This window comes from Nerophis ophidion, linkage group LG22 (assembly GCF_033978795.1).
Source record: "Nerophis ophidion isolate RoL-2023_Sa linkage group LG22, RoL_Noph_v1.0, whole genome shotgun sequence".
Lineage (NCBI taxonomy): Eukaryota > Metazoa > Chordata > Actinopteri > Syngnathiformes > Syngnathidae > Nerophis > Nerophis ophidion.
Window position 1 is genome coordinate 9,337,493 of NC_084632.1, and position 16,412 is coordinate 9,353,904.

General features: G+C 40.1%; 1 protein-coding gene across 1 annotated transcript in view; it reads left to right on the plus strand.

Annotated features, from left to right (window-relative positions):
* The window catches only part of LOC133540533 (guanine nucleotide-binding protein subunit alpha-11-like), an 83,630-nt gene that overhangs the window by 56,016 nt on the left and 11,202 nt on the right, over positions 1-16,412 (plus strand). The window contains exons 6-7 of the mRNA XM_061883208.1: positions 9,647-9,776; positions 14,585-14,738. Coding sequence (XP_061739192.1) covers positions 9,647-9,776; positions 14,585-14,738 — 284 coding nt within the window. The remainder of the gene's footprint in view (positions 1-9,646; positions 9,777-14,584; positions 14,739-16,412) is intronic.

Below are 16,412 nucleotides of genomic sequence, written 5' to 3' on the forward strand. Positions count from 1 at the left end.
GCCTTCACAGTCAAGCCGGCGGCGTTTCAGGATATTGTTGATAAATGGGTTTGGCTTTGCATAGTAGAGTTTTAACTTGCACTTACAGATGTAGCGACCAACTGTAGTTACTGACAGTGGTTTTATGAAGTGTTCCTGAGCCCATGTGGTGATATCCTTTACACACTGATGTCGAATTTTGATGCAGTATTGCCTGAGGGATCAAAAGTCCGTTATATCATCGCTTACGTGCAGTGTTTTCTCCAGATTCTCTGAACTTTTTGATGATTTTACGGACCGTGGATGGTAAAATCCCTAAATTCCTTGCAATAGCTCGTTGAGAAATGTTGTTCTAAAACTGTTTGACGATTTGCTTACAAAGTGGTGACCCTCACACCATCCTTGTTTGTGAATTACTTAGCATTTCACGGAAGCTGTTTTTATACCCAATCATGGCACCCACCTGTTCCCAATTAGCCTGCACATCTGTGGGATGTTCCAAATAAGTGTTTGATGAACATTTCTCAACTTTATCAGTATTTGTTGCCACCATTCCCAACTTCTTTGTCACACGTTGCTGGAATCAAATGCTAAAGTTAATGATTATTTGCAAAAATGTTTATCAGTTTGAACATCAAATATGTTGTCTTTGTAGCATATTCAGCTGAATATAGGTTGAAAAGGATTTGTAAATCCTTGTATTTCGTTTATATTCACGTCTAACACAATTTCTCAACTCATATGGAAACAGGGTTTGTAGATCACAAACCCTCTAAAACAGGGGTCACCAACGCGGTGCCCGCGGGCACCAGGTCGCCCGTAAGGACCAGATAAGTCGCCCGCTGGCCTGTTCTAAAAATAGCTCAAATAGCAGCACTTACCAGTGAGCTGCCTCTATTTTTTAATTGTTTTTATTTACTAGCAAGCTGGTCTCACTTTGCTCGACATTTTTAATTCTAAGAGACACAAAACTCAAATAGAATTTGAAAATCCAAGAAAATATTTTAAAGACTTGGTCTTCACTTGTTTAAATACTGTCATTATTTTTTTTTACTTTGCCTCTTATAACTTTCAGAAAGACAACTTTAGAGAAAAAATGCAACCTTAAACATGATTTTAGGATTTTTTAAAAACATAAATTTTTACCTTTTAAATTCCTTCCTCTTCTTTCCTGACAATTTAAATCAATGCTCAAGTATTTCTTTTTTATTATTATTGTAAAGAATAATAAATACATTTTAATTCAATTCTTCATTTTAGCTCGTTTTTTTGCCGAAGAATATTTGTGAAATATTTCTTCAAACTTATTATGATTAAAATTCAAAAAAATTATTCTGGCAAATCTAGAAAATCTGTGGAATCAAATTTTAATCTTATATCTAAGTGGATTTTAACCTATTTAAAACATGTCATCAAAATTCTAAAATTAATCTTAATCAGGAAAAATTACTAATGATGTTCCATAAATTATTTTTAAACATTTTTCAAAAAGATTCAAATTAGCTAGTTTTTCTCCATTTTTTTCGGTAGAATTTTGAATTTTAAAGAGTCGAAATTGAAGATAAACTATGTTTCAAAATTTGATTTTCATTTTTTTCGTGTTTTCTCCTCTTTTAAACCGTTCAATTAAGTGTTTTTTTCATCATTTATTCTCTACAAAAAACCTTCCGCAAAAGGAAAAAAAATGTACGACGGAATGACGGACAGAAATACCCATTTTTTTATCCATCCATCCATTTACTACCGCCCATTCCCTTTTGGGGTCGCTGGGGGCATCCATCCATCCATCATCTTCCATCTTCCGCTTATCCAAGGTCGGGTCGCGGGGGCAACAGCCTAAGCAGGGAAGCCCAGACTTCCCTCTCCCCAGCCACTTCGTCTAGCTCTTCCCGGGGGATCCTGAGGCGTTTCCAGGCCAGCCGGGAGACATAGTCTTCCCAACGTGTCCTGGGTCTTCCCCGTGGCCTCCCACCGGTTGGACATGCCCTAAACACCTCCCTAGGGAGGCGTTCGGGTGGCATCCTGACCAGATGCCCGAACCACCTCATCTGGCTCCTCTCGATGTGGAGGAGCAGCGGGTTTACTTTGACTTCCTCCCGGATGGCAGAGCTTCTCACCCTATCTCTAAGGGAGAGACCCGCCACCCGGCGGAGGAAACTCATTTCGGCCGCTTGTACCCGTGATCTTATCCTTTCGGTCATGACCCAAAGCTCATGACCATAGGTGAGGATGGGAACGTAGATCGACCGGTAAATTGAGAGCTTTGCCTTCCGGCTCAGCTCCTTCTTCACCACAACGGATCGGTACAACGTCCGCATTACTGAAGACGCCGCACCGATCCGCCTGTCGATCTCACGATCCACTCTTCCCTCACTCGTGAACAAGACTCCTAGGTACTTGAACTCCTCCACTTGGGGCAGGGTCTCCTCCCCAACCCGGAGATGGCATTCCACCCTTTTCCGGGCAAGAACCATGGACTCGGACTTGGAGGTGCTGATTCTCATTCCGGTCATTCCTCAGCACCTCCAAGTCGCGGGGGGGCGCTGGCGCCTATCTCAGCTACAATTGAGCGGAAGGCGACGTACACCCTGGACAAGTCGCCACCTCATCGCAGGGCCAACACAGATAGACAGACAACATTCACACACTAGGGACCATTTAGTGTTGCCAATCAACCTATCCCCAGGTGCATGTCTTTGGAGGTGGGAGGAGTACCCGGAGGGAACCCACGCAGTCACGGGGAGAACATGCAAACTCCACATGGAAAGATCCCGAGCCTGGGATTGAACCCTGGACTGCAGGACCTTCGTATTGTGAGGCATACGCACTAACCCCTCTCCCACCGTGAAGCCCCTATTTTTTTAATATATATATATATAGGTTTATTTATAAAAGGTAAATTGAGCAAATTGGCTATTTCTGGCAATTCATTTAAGTGTGTATCAAACTGGTAGCCCTTCGCATTAATCAGTACCCAAGAAGTAGCTCTAGGTTTCAAAAAGGTTGGTGACCCCTGCTCTAAAAGCAGTCTTGTTCAGAGCGGCAGTTTTGGGTGCTGAGAGAAGGGGATTAGTTACACATTCTTCACAATTAGAACACAAAGCCTGTAAAAACATTCCTGTTGAGAGTAGTAGTTACAGGCTGAGAGACGGGGATTAGCCCTCAAGATGTCACACACTCTTAACAATCAGAATACAAACCCTGTAAAAACAGTTCTTTCCAGAGCAGCAGTTTTGCTGGCCGAGAGAAGGTAATTAGTCTTCAAGATGTCAGAACATAAACTCTCTGAAGAGCAACAGTTTTAGGGGCTGCAAAATGGGGATTAGCCCTTAAGAGTTTACACACTTTTAACAATTAGAGCACAAACCCTGTAAAAACAGTCATGTTGAGAGTAGTAGTTACAGGCTGAGAGACGGGGATTAGTCTTCAAGATGTTACGCAATCTTAACTATTAGAGCCCAAACCCTGTAAAAACAGTCCTATTTCAGAGCAGCAGTTTTGGGGGCGGCTTCACGGTGGAAGAGGGGTTAGTGCGTCTGCCTCACAATACGAAGGTCCTGCAGTCCTGGGTTCAAATCCAGGCTCGGGATCTTTCTGTGTGGAGTTTGCATGTTCTCCCCGTGAATGCGTGGGTTCCCTCCGGGTACTCCGGCTTCCTCCCACCTCCAAAGACATGCACCTGGGGATAGGTTGATTGGCAACACTAAATGGTCCCTAGTGTGTGAATGTGAGTGTGAATGTTGTCTGTCTGTGTTGGCCCTGCGATGAGGTGGCGACTTGTCCAGGGTGTACCCTGCCTTCCGCCCGATTGTAGCTGAGATAGGCGCCAGCGCCCCCCGCGACCCCGAAAGGGAATAAGCGGTAGAAAATGGATGGAGTTTTGGGGGCTGAGAGAAGAGGATTAGCCTTTAAGGCCCCGTTTACATTAAAGGCTATCCAGGGTAAATCCCACCTAACCTTATCCGTGTCCACACACAACAATGCCACCGTTTAAGACCCCCTCCGTCCGCCGGGGCAACGCGACCTAGTACGCATGCGTGGAAACTGTGAACTGTGCAGGTCATAGTCCCCTCCAGTGTTGCTTTGTGTGCAACTTCTCAAATGTAACTTATCTGAACAATAACCAGTGTTGTGCTATTTTAATGAACTGGAATCCGGTGTGACTATTGTAGTCAATCATCATACATCAATCACATCTTTATTACACACCTAAACAACGTGATAAAGAACATTTTACAGCAGTCAAACTAGGGATGTCGATATCTGGTCAGGACATTCCTCACTCTTTTGCCTCTACCTTCATTGTCTATTCCTTTTTGCTGACTTTATATACTCTGGACCTAGACCTTGAGTCCGTGACATACATGGCGGACAATAACATCCAAAAGCATTCGCCATTTTCCTCGACAAAGCACACGCTACCTTATTTATCACATCCACGGGAGCTCGCATTCTCGTTGTCTCTCCTTCGACAAATGGACAAAGTTTTTCACTAAAAATCACTGCTGACCTGGACATTGGAAAGTTCTCCTGCCGTCTGAGAAGTGTTGTATCCCAGATAGCTGCAAACATTTTCTCTTAAGGTCTTCATGTGGGATTTTCACAAGCGTCTGTAGTCTGAGTTACGAAACTGGCTGTGGCATGTTCTTTCTGACGTCACTTCCTGTGTGGGCGCGGTCTTTCTGGCGTCAAACTCCAAACTCACTTTGTCAACCATCAATGAGTCCATACAGAGCTAAGAGCCGGAGATTTAAGACATACACAGCGCACTTACCCGTGTAAAAATTAGTCCGAGGAGGGGGACCTTAAAGGGGAACATTATCACCAGACCTATGTAAGCGTCAATATATACCTTGATGGTGCAGAAAAAAGAGCATATATTTTTTTAACCGATTTCCGAACTCTAAATAGGTGAATTTTGGCGAATTAAACGCCTTTCTGTTTATCGCGCTGGAGGCGATGACGTCAGAATGTGACGTCGCCGAGGTAACACACCCACCATTTTCATTTTCAACACATTACAAACACCGGGTCTCAGCTCTGTTATTTTCCGTTTTTTCGACTATTTTTTGGAACCTGGAGACAAGAGGGGGGGGGGGTTGCCCACTTCTGAGGTCCTCTCCAAGGTTTCTCATAGTCAGCATTGTCACTGGCGTCCCACTGGATGTGAATTCTCCCTGCCCACTGGGTGTGAGTTTTCCTTGCCCTTTTGTGGGTTCTTCCGAGGATGTTGTAGTCGTAATGATTTGTACAGTCCTTTGAGACATTTGTGATTTGGGGCTATATAAATAAACATTGATTGATTGATGCCTCGTCGGTGTGTTGTCGGAGGGTGTAACAACACTAACAGGGAGGGATTCAAGTTGCACCACCGGCCCGAAGATGCCAAAGTGTCTGCCGCCAGACCCCCATTGAATGTGCTGGAGTGTCTCCACATTTGACCGGCGATGCTAAGGCATACATGACACAGAGATGTATGGATAACCTGTATATGCATTTGCAACGATAGTCAACGAAATCACATAGGTGAGTTTTGTTGATGTTGACTGCCAGCTAATCGATGCTAACATGCTACGCTAATCGATGCTAACATGCTATTTACCGGCGGTGCTAAAGCAGACATGGAACAGAGATGTATGGATAACCTGTAGATGCATTTGCAACTATATTACGTTTCCTTCCACCCACATTTAATGCGAAACAAACACTTACCAATCAACGGATTTAAGTTGCTCCAGTGTCAAAAGATGCGAAAGTCCTGATCGTTTGGTCCGCACATTTTACCGGCGATGCTAACGCAGCTATTCGGCCATGCTATGGCTATGAATAGCGTCAATAGCTATTCGCTCAATAGCTTCAGTTTCTTCTTCAATACTTTCATACTCCAACTATCCGTTTCAATACATGTGTAATCTGTTGAATCGCTTAAATCGCTGAAATCCGAGTTTGAATCCGAGCTAATGTCACTATATCTTGCTGTGGTATTCCCATTGTTTGTTTACATTGGCAGCACTGTGTGACGTCACAGGGAAATGGCCAGTGTCTTCGCAGAGAGACGAAAATAAGGCCCCTTAAAGCTTTATTTAGGGATATTCCGAGACCGGTAAAATTTAGAAAAAACCTTCAAAAAATACAACAAGCCACTGGGAACTGATTTTTTATTGTTTTTAACCCTTTTGAAATTGTGATAATGTTCCCCTTCAAATGCTGGATTAGTGTGGCTGAAACGGGGCTTAGGCTAAATAATTATTCCTTTAAAACAGGGGTGTCAAACTCATTTAAACAGGGGGGCCACATGGAGAAAAATCTTCTCCCAAGTGGGCCGGACTGGTAAAATCACGGCAAGATAACTTAAAAATAAAGACAAATACAGATTGTTTTCTTTGTTTGAAAATAGAACAAGCACATTCTGAAAATGTACAAATCATAATGTTGTCGGGTTTATTTTACACTTACATTTTGCGGCTAATAGTATTCTATCTTTATTTGTCGTGTGTGGAAAACTTGCACTTCCGGGTTTTTCGGATCACCAATCACCGACATGCCAGGCTCTTCCAGTTTTATGAGAATGTTCTATTTTGCAAAAAATTGTCTTTGTACTTTTTAGCAATTGTCTTTTCGTCAGTCTCGCGCTCGCTCGAGCTCCACCATCAACCACCCCTCTCTCCTTCCCGGCTGCTGCCTTTAACAGAGGGACAGGTGATTAGATAAGCACGCCCAGGTTGGCCATCTAGGCACCTGTCGCTGATCTCAAATTCGTTCCTGGCACACCCTGCTTTGTTGCAGGACTGCAGGCCACGCCCCCCCTCCACATCGTTATTTATACTTTCTGAATAAATTATGTGATAATGTTCATCAGTCAACTCATTTTCAATCTATCAGCATTAAAAAAAATAACAAAATAAAATTACAGGATGTTATTTATGTAGTTTGCTCATTTACCCTGACTGGTGCGCTAACGTGTTTTTTTTCTTTTTTTCTTACTTATGTAGCATAATCTAGATTAGAAAGATACAAATAATTGCTTTTGCGACATCTAGTGGACACATCTAGAACAGCAGTTTTTTCATTCAAAAATTTAGGCTCATTTTTATACTTCGCAATCTCGTCCCGCGGGCTGGATAAAACCTGAATCCGGCCCGCGGGCCGTACGTTTGACACCCCTGCTTTAAAACCTCTACTAAAAGCTTAGTGGCCACAAGCGTGGACAGCACCTTTTAGGTCTTATTTCCAAAATTGTGTACACTACTGAATTGGGGTCTTATGGCCGCTTATGTGGGCACTTATACTGCCATCTGGTGGTGTCAGAAGAGTATAACATACAATGGAATTTGGAAAAAAAAAAGTGTAAAAATAAGAATTACCATGTCATTAAACATGAAGTACACGTTTGTGTACTTATGGACTAAGTACATCATATCAAAAGATGATTCTTAATTTTTATTCTAATTAGGTTTGAGGAAGCCCAAATAGCAAAGAGAAATAAAATAAAAAGGATGTAAACAAAGAGCTTGGGCCTTAAGAGGTTAAGGGGTTAAACGACTTAGTGTAGACATGACTTAAGATGTTACACACTTTTAACCAAAAACCCACTAAAAAACGTTTCTGTTCTGAGCAGTTTTGGGCGCTAAGAGAAGGGGATTAGTCTTCAAGATGCTACACCCTTTGCTCTGATTACTGCTTTGCACACTCTTGGCATTCTCTCCATGAGCTTCAAGAGGTAGTCACCTGGAATGGTTTTCACTCCACAGGTGTGCTTGAAGCTCATGGAAAGAATGCCAAGAGTGTGCAAATCAGTAATCAGAGCAAAGGGTGGCTATTTTGAAGAAACTAGAATATAAAACGTGTTTTCAGTTTTTTTTTTGGTGAAGTACATAACTCCACATGTGTTCATTCATAGTTCGAAGAGGGCGAGAATTACTGTCGAATTCCAGAAGGAAATCATCACCTAGTTTGGGAAATCTTGCCAAGATGTAGAGCATGGGTCACCAACGCGGTGTCCGCGGGCACCAGGTAGCCCCTAAGGACCAGATAAGTCGCCCGCTGGCCTGTTCTAAAAATAGTTCAAATAGCAGCACTTACCAGTAAGCTGCCTCAATTTTTTTACATTTTATTTATTTACTAGCAAGCTGGTCTCGCTTTGCTCGACATTTTTAATTCTAAGAGAGACAAAACTCAAATAGAATTTGAAAATCCAAGAAAATATTTTAAATATTTGGTCTTCACTTGTTTGAATACATTCATTTTTTTTTTTTTACTTTGCTTCTTATAACTTTCAGAAAGACCATTTTAGAGAAATAATACAACCTTAAAAATGATTTTAGGATTTTTAAACACATATACCTTTTAACCTTTTAAATTCCTTCCTCTTCTTTCCTGACAATTTAAATCAATGTTCAAGTAAATTTTTTTTTTTTATTGTAAAGAATAATAAATACATTTTAATTTAATTCTCCATTTTAGCTTCTGTTTTTTCGACGAAGAATATTTGTGAAATCTTTCTTCAAACTTATTATGATTACAATTCAAAAAATATATTCTGGCAAACCTACAAAATCTTTAGAATCTAATTAGAATTTTTATTTTAAACTCTTTTGAATTTTTTTCAACATTTTTGTTCTGGAAAATCCAGAAGAAATAATGATTTGTCTTTGTTAGAAATATAGCTTTGTCCAATTTGTTATATATTCTAACAAAATGAAGATTGGATTTTAACCTATTTAAAACATGTCATCAAAATTCTAAAATGTATCTTAATCAGGAATAATTACTAAAGATGTTCCCCAAAAATTTTTTTTAATTTTTCAAAAAGATTCGAATTACCTAGTTTTTCTCTTCTTTTTTTCGGTTGAATTTTGAATTTTAAAGAGTCTAAATTGAAGATAAACTACGTTTCAAAATTAAATGTTCATTTTTTCCCTGTTTTCTCCTGTTTTAAACCGTTCAATTAATAGTTTTTTTCATCATTTATTCTCTACAAAAAACCTTCCGTAAAAGAAAAAAAATGTACGACGGAATGACGGACAGAAATACCCATTTTTTATATATATATATAGATTTATTTATTAAAGGTAAATTGAGCAAATTGGCTATTTCTGGCAATTTATTTAAGTGTGTATCAAACTGGTAGCCCTTGGCATTAATCAGTACCCAAGAAGTAGCTCTTGGTTTCAAAAAGGTTGGTGACCCTGCTGTAGAGGAAGTCTGCAACCAACAAAAAGTGCCATCCTGGCAAAAAATAACGAGTTAAGGACGCTAATGTTGCGAAAGGAGTGACAAAACGATGTTGACAAGTCGCTACTTTTCTACTCCTCTGCTGTCTTCTCAAGTATTTTCTACATGAGTGTCCAATGAAGTAAAGATCATGTTGAATATCTATTTGCATTTTCTATTGTTTTTGTAACTATTCAATGGTTCACGTGTCAACATAGTATTGGGATTTACTTTGTTTTCTACGAGAAAACAAATGTTTGAGCTAACGACGCCACTTTCGGAATGTATAATGGGCTTAAAGTGAGGCCACGCTGGAGGTGGAATGAAAAACAATCTGCAGGACTTGCTGAAACCCAGTTGTCCACACTTTGTACGCTTTTACAGCTTTAGAAAGAAATGTCAATGGAAATTTGTGTTGTGTTTGATCTAGAATGCTCTTTCTCACTTTGCACAGGATTGTGGATGTTGGAGGTCAGAAGTCGGAGCGTCGAAAATGGATCCACTGTTTTGAGAACGTCACCTCGCTGATCTTTCTGGCCTCCCTCAGCGAGTACGACCAGGTCCTGGAAGAGAGGGACGTCATTGTAAGTTGGTGCGGTGGTGCAGAATGCAAGAGTTCACCGCCAGGTGGAGGTGTCCAATGCTCTTTAGGCTTTGACGGCCCAAATGTGCAGAAACAGCACGGGACTTCAGCCATTATTAACTAGAAAAGCACTCGGAGAGCACAGACCTCAAATTGCTATTATTTTTATTGAGCTTTTATTTAACCGGGTAAAATCCCATTGAGATCACAGATCTCTTTTCCAAGGGAGACCTGACCAAGAGGGCTGCAGCAAGGTTACATCAAAAACAGTAAACAGCACATAAAAACATCACATTTACAACATTAAAAGCCTACTGAAATGCGATTTTCTTATTTAAACGGGGATAGCAGGCCCATTCTATGTGTCATACTTGATCATTTCGCAATATTACCATATTTTTACTGAAAGGATTTAGTAGAGAATATCCACGATAAAGTTTGCAACTTTTGGTCACTAATAAAAAAGCCTTGCCTGTACCGGAAGTAAAAGACGATGTGCGCGTCACGTCACTGGTGTGAGGGCTCCTCACATCCTCACATTGTTTATAATTATAGCCACCAGCAGCAAGAGCGATTCGGACTGAGAAAGCGACGATTTCGCCATTAATTTGAGCGAGGACAAGATATGTGATGTTCAAACTCATAAACTTTTTTTTTTTTTTGCAAATAATAAGAGTGGAGGAGTTCAAGTACCTAGGAGTCTTGTTCACGAGTGGGGGAAGAGTGGATCGTGAGATCGACAGGCGGATTGGTGCGGCGTCTTCAGTAATGCGGACGCTGTATCGATCCGTTGTGGTGAAGAAGGAGCTGAGCCGGAAGGCAAAGCTCTCAATTTACCGGTCGATCTACGTTCCCATCCTCACCTATGGTCATGAGCTTTGGGTCATGACCGAAAGGATAAGATCACGGGTACAAGCGGCCGAAATTAGTTTCCTCCGCCGTGTGGCGGGGCTCTCCCTTAGAGATAGGGTGAGAAGCTCTGCCATCCGGGAGGAACTCAAAGTAAAGCCGCTGCTCCTTCACATGGAGAGGAGCCAGATGAGGTGGTTCGGGCATCTGGTCAGGATGCCACCCGAACGCCTCCCTAGGGAGGTGTTTAGGGCACGTCCAACCGGTAGGAGGCCACGGGGAAGACCCAGGACACGTTGGGAAGACTATGTCTCCCGGCTGGCCTGGGAACGCCTCGGGATCCCCCGGGAAGAGCTAGACGAAGTGGCTGGGGAGAGGAAAGTCTGGGTTTCCCTGCTTAGGCTGTTGCCCCCGCAACCCAACCTCGGATAAGCGGAAGAAGATGGATGGATGGATGGATATCTTGTCTTTGTAGCGTATTCAATTGAATATGGGTTGCAAATCATTGTATTCCATTTATATTTACATCTAACAATTTCCCAACTCATGTGGAGACAGGGGTTTGTATATGTGAAAATGTTCTTATTCATCCTGGTCATTGGATTTTAGCCTTTTTTTTGGGGGGTCACACACTCACACTCCAAATAACTTTTTCTGCAAATTATTATCGACTCCTCAAATCCATTATCGACCTCCTTGACTACTTATAATCAGTACCGGTATCGGCCCTGAAGAAAACAAAACGGTTGATCTCTACCTAAAAGTTTGCGCCCAACATGCAGAACAACATGAAATACTGGTATCCCGAGCTACCTATGTGTACTTTCTTGGGGTTTTATGGAAAAGACGTAAAGCACTTGTGAAGTATATGGCAAATGATGACAATAATTAAAAGGTAGCATGCAGAAGTAGTCAGACCTTTTGACTTGACTTGGTCTAAAAGTTCAGGAGGTGTACATAGCCCAGGGGTCGGCAACCTAAAATGTTGAAAGAGCCATATTGGACCAAAAATACAAAAACAAATGTCTGGAGACGCAAAAAAAATAAAAGCCATATTACATACAGATAGTGTGTTATGAGATATAAATTGAATTAAGATGACTTAAAGGAAACCAAATGAGCTAAAATATAGCTACAAATGAGGCATAATGATGCAATATGTACATACAGCTAGCCTAAATAGCATGTTAGCATCGATTAGCTTGCAGTCATGCAGTGACCAAATATGTCTGATTGATTAGCACTCCACACATATCAATAACGTCAACCAAACTCACCTTTGTGCATTCATGCACAGCGTTAAAAGTTTGGTGCACAAAATGAGACGGAAAAAGAAGTGGCACAAAACACGTCCTAGAAAGTCATACATGTAAACCAGGGGTCACCAACCTTTTTGAAACCAAGAGCTACTTCTTGGGTACTGATTAATGCAAAGGGCTACCAGTTTGATACATACTTAAATAAATGGTCAGAAATAGCCAATTTGCTCAATTTACCTTTAATAAATAAATTTATATTTATATAAAAAAATGGGTATTTCTGTCTGTCATTGCGTCGTACATTTTTTTTCCTTTTACGGAAGGTTTTTTGTAGTGAAGAAATTATGAAAAAAACACTTAATTGAACGGTTTAAAAGAGGAGAAATCATGAAAAAAAATGAAAATTTAATTTTGAAACATAGTTTATCTTCAATTTCGACTCTTTACAATTCCAAATTCAACCGAAAATAATGAAGAGGAAAAACTAGCTAATTCTAATCTTTTTGAAAAAAAAATAAAAAAATTTATGGAACATCATTAAGATTAATTTTAGAATTTTGATGACATGTTCTAAATAGGTTAAAAACCAATCTGCACTTTGTTAGAATATATAACAAATTGGACTAAGCTATATTTTTAAGAAAGAAAAATCTTTTTTTTTCGAGATTTTCCAGAACAAAATTTTTTAAAGAAATTCAAAAGACCTTGAAATAAGATTTAAATATGATTCTACAGATGTTCTAGATTTGACAAAATCATTTTTTTTCATTTTAATCATAATAATTTTGAAGAAATATTTCACAAATATTCTTCGTCGAAAAAACAGAAGCTAAAATGAAGAATTAAATTAAAATGTATTTATTATTCTTTACAATAAAAATAAAAAAAATTACGTGAACATTGATTTAAATGGTCAAGAAAGAAGAGGAAGGAATTTAAAAGTGTTTAAAAATCCTAAAATCATTTTTAAGGTTGTAGTTTTTCTCCAAAAGTGTCTTTCTGAAAGTTATAAGAAGCAAAGTAAAAAAAATAAATGAATTTATTTAAACAAGTGAAGACCAAGTCTTTAAAATATTTTCTTGGATTTTCAAATTCTATTTGAGTTCTGTCTCACTTAGAATTAAAAATGTCGAGCAAAGCGAGACCAGCTTGCTAGTAAATAAATCCCATTTTAAAAATAGAGGCAGCTCACTGGTAAGTGCTGCTATTTGAGCTATTTTTAGAACAGGCCAGCGGGCGACTCATCTGGTCCTTACGGGCGACCTGGTGCCCGCGGGCACCGCGTTGGTGACCCCTGATGTAAACAAACTAGGGTGAATTCGAGGACCTCCAAAAATAGTAGGACAAAACGGCACTCGCCAAATACTCGAATCAGTGAGGCATGTTTAATAAAATAGTGTGCTTTATAACAATTAGGGAGGTTTGTGTCAGGTTTGTCCTCCTAAAGAACCTATAATAAAACAAAAAATACCGTATTTCCTTGAATTACCGCAGGGCATATAGTATGCGCCTGCCTTGAATTACTGCCGGGTCAAACTCGCTTCCCAAAATAATTAGCGCATGCTTAGTATTACCGCCTGGTCAAACTTGTGACGTCACGAGTGACACTTCCCCTGTCATCATTTTCAAAATGGAGGAGGCTGATTTCAAAACCGGTAATTTGAAATCGCATAAAGCAGGGGTAGGGAACCTATGGCTCTAGAGCCAGATGTGGCTCTTTTGATGACTGCATCTGGCTCTCAGATAACACGATAAGTAATGAATAATTACTAATCACAGTGTTAAAAATAACGTTCAAAATATAAAACATTCTCAGATATTGGGTTTCTCTATGTAAAAGCGCTGTGACTCTCTAAAGAAAAGCGCTATATAAATACAATTCACTTCACACATTTTAATCCATCCATCCGGTTTCTACCGCACCTGTTCAAGAAGATGTAACAATGATAAGAGGCATTTTCTTTATTATAGGTTAGCTTCAGAATAACAATGCTATTAAAAAGAATTAGAGACTCATTGTACTCTAAAAATGTTGGTCTTACTTAAAAATGCACGCATTTTGTTGTATTCAGGGGTAAAAAAATATATGGCTCTCCCTGAAGTACATTTTAAAATATTTGGCTTTCATGGCTCTCTCAGCCAAAAAGGTTCCCGACCCCTGGCATAAAGGGAAGAAGATTAAGAGCTAGTCAGTAGGATTTAAGGTCCAAGCTTATATCACACTGAAATTTGTACTGCATACCTTTGGTAAGTGCCGGAGTGAGAAGAGGTTTTAAAATAATTAGCACATGCTTACATTTACCACATGCCTTTGGTAAGCGCAGGAGTGAGAAGAGGTTTTAAATTAATTACCGCCCCGGCGGCAATTCAAGGAAATACGGTATATTTTAGATATTTTTCCCCCTCATCTTTTTCCATTTTTTATACCTTTTTGAAAAAGCTCCAGCCAGTGAATATGAGGCCAGGTGTCCCAATACTTTTGTCCACCCCAGTGTCACTTCACCCGTCTGCCAGCAGGTGTCACTCTTACACTAAATTACAAAAAAAAAAAAAAATACAGTCTCAGCCCCAGGCCTTTTTTCCAAACAGTCGCCAAGATGTCACAGTCAAGTTGACGGACACACTTAATAATAGTCAAGTCATTTCCTGTTCCTGTTTGTTGACTTCCTGTCCAACAAGTCCACCTGTGTGTGCCCTTCAGAACCGCATGGAAGAGAGCCTGGCGCTGTTCTACACCACCATCCACTCGCAGTGGTTCCACAGCACCTCCATCATACTCTTCCTCAACAAGACCGACATCCTGGCGGACAAAATAAAGACCTCGGACCTGATCAAGTACTTTCCGAGTTTCAGAGGTGAAGCAGGTCTAAAATGTAACTGACGTTATACGGCTGTGGGTTACTTTCACTGCCAATCATCTTTTTGTGTGTGTACGTGTCAGGTTGCGTACACACACACACGTGCAGCTACTTTCAATACTTATGTCGGTGCCAAACGTACCGGAACATATTTCCGTGACAGTGCCCCCCGAGACCCCGTATTCCACCCGCCGCACCAGCCTCTTCTCCTGTAACCCATGGCAACCAGGGCTAGATAGATGGATCCCCTTCCCCCAAACACTGGAGTGTGTGTAGTAATGCGACTACACTCCCTCTTTACTGACTGCAACAAAGGAATGTTCTGAACTCCTTTTTCCATGCTTAAGTTGCACTGAGCGGAACAATAGTTGCTATAACATGCATACTTTTTTATTCATTGATTTAGTCATCGGTTTATATTAGTGTTTCTTAACCGTAGGGCCAGGGCTCATTGTTGGGCCGCCAACAAATATCTGTTCCTCAGCCGAGGTCCGTAGGGCGACTCAGATGTAATACTCTTTTCCACCACTAGTGGCAGTAATGACAATATCAAACAAACAGAAGAAGTCTTTGAGCAGTTTCTTAAAGACCTTCTGAAACCCACTACTTCCGACCACGCAGTCTGATTGTTTATATACAGTGGGGCAAAAAAGTATTTAGTCAGCCACCGATTGTCCACTTAAAATGATGACAGAGGTCTGTAATTTTCCTCATAGGTACACTTCAACTGTGAGAGACAGAATGTGAAAAATAAATCCGGGAATTCACATTGTAGGAATTTTAAATAATCTATTTGTAAATTATGGTGGAAAATAAGTATTTGGTCAACCATTCAAAGCTCTCACTGATGGAAGGAGGTTTTGGCTCAAAATCTCATTCATTCTTTCCTTAACACGGATCAATCGTCCTGTCCCCTTAGCAGAAAAACAGCCCCAAAGCATGATGTTTCCACCCCCATGCTTCACAGTAGGTATGGTGTTCTTGGGATGCAACGCAGTATTCTTCTTCCTCCAAACACGACAAGTTGAGTTTATACCAAAATGGATACATGGATGATACAGCAGAGGATTGGTCAGAATGTCATGTGGTCGGATGAAACCAAAATAGAACTTTTTGGTATAAACTCAACTGGTCGTGTTTGGAGGAAGAAGAATACTGAGTTGCATCCCAAGAACACCATACCTACTGTGAAGCATGGGGGTGGAAACATCGTACTTTGGGGCTGTTTTGGGGCAAATTATAACTAAAGTGATGAAGCTGTTTCTTCATTTGCACTTTAATTTTATTCACACATTGTTTAAGAAACATTATTTTATTATTTATCATTATGTTGTTTCTTAAGTGCAATAATTATGACCAAAGTGGTGAAGCTTTTTTCTTCATTTGCACATCAAATTTATTCGCCGAGTGTTTAATATTTTCATTCGTTATCATTAATGTTGTTAGAATTAATTTTAGCGTCCATTTATTTTTCATCAGTTTTTTAAAATTCTTCTTTTGCAGTATATTTGGTTCGTATTTATTTTGCAATCAGCCTGACCTAAGCCTTGATAATAATCATTGAAATGAACACATGCTTTCATACCATCTGACAAAGTTGTAAACTGTAAGTAAGTTAAATATAATTATTGAATACTATTCAAACCAAGAGGAAGATTACTAAGTCAGTGT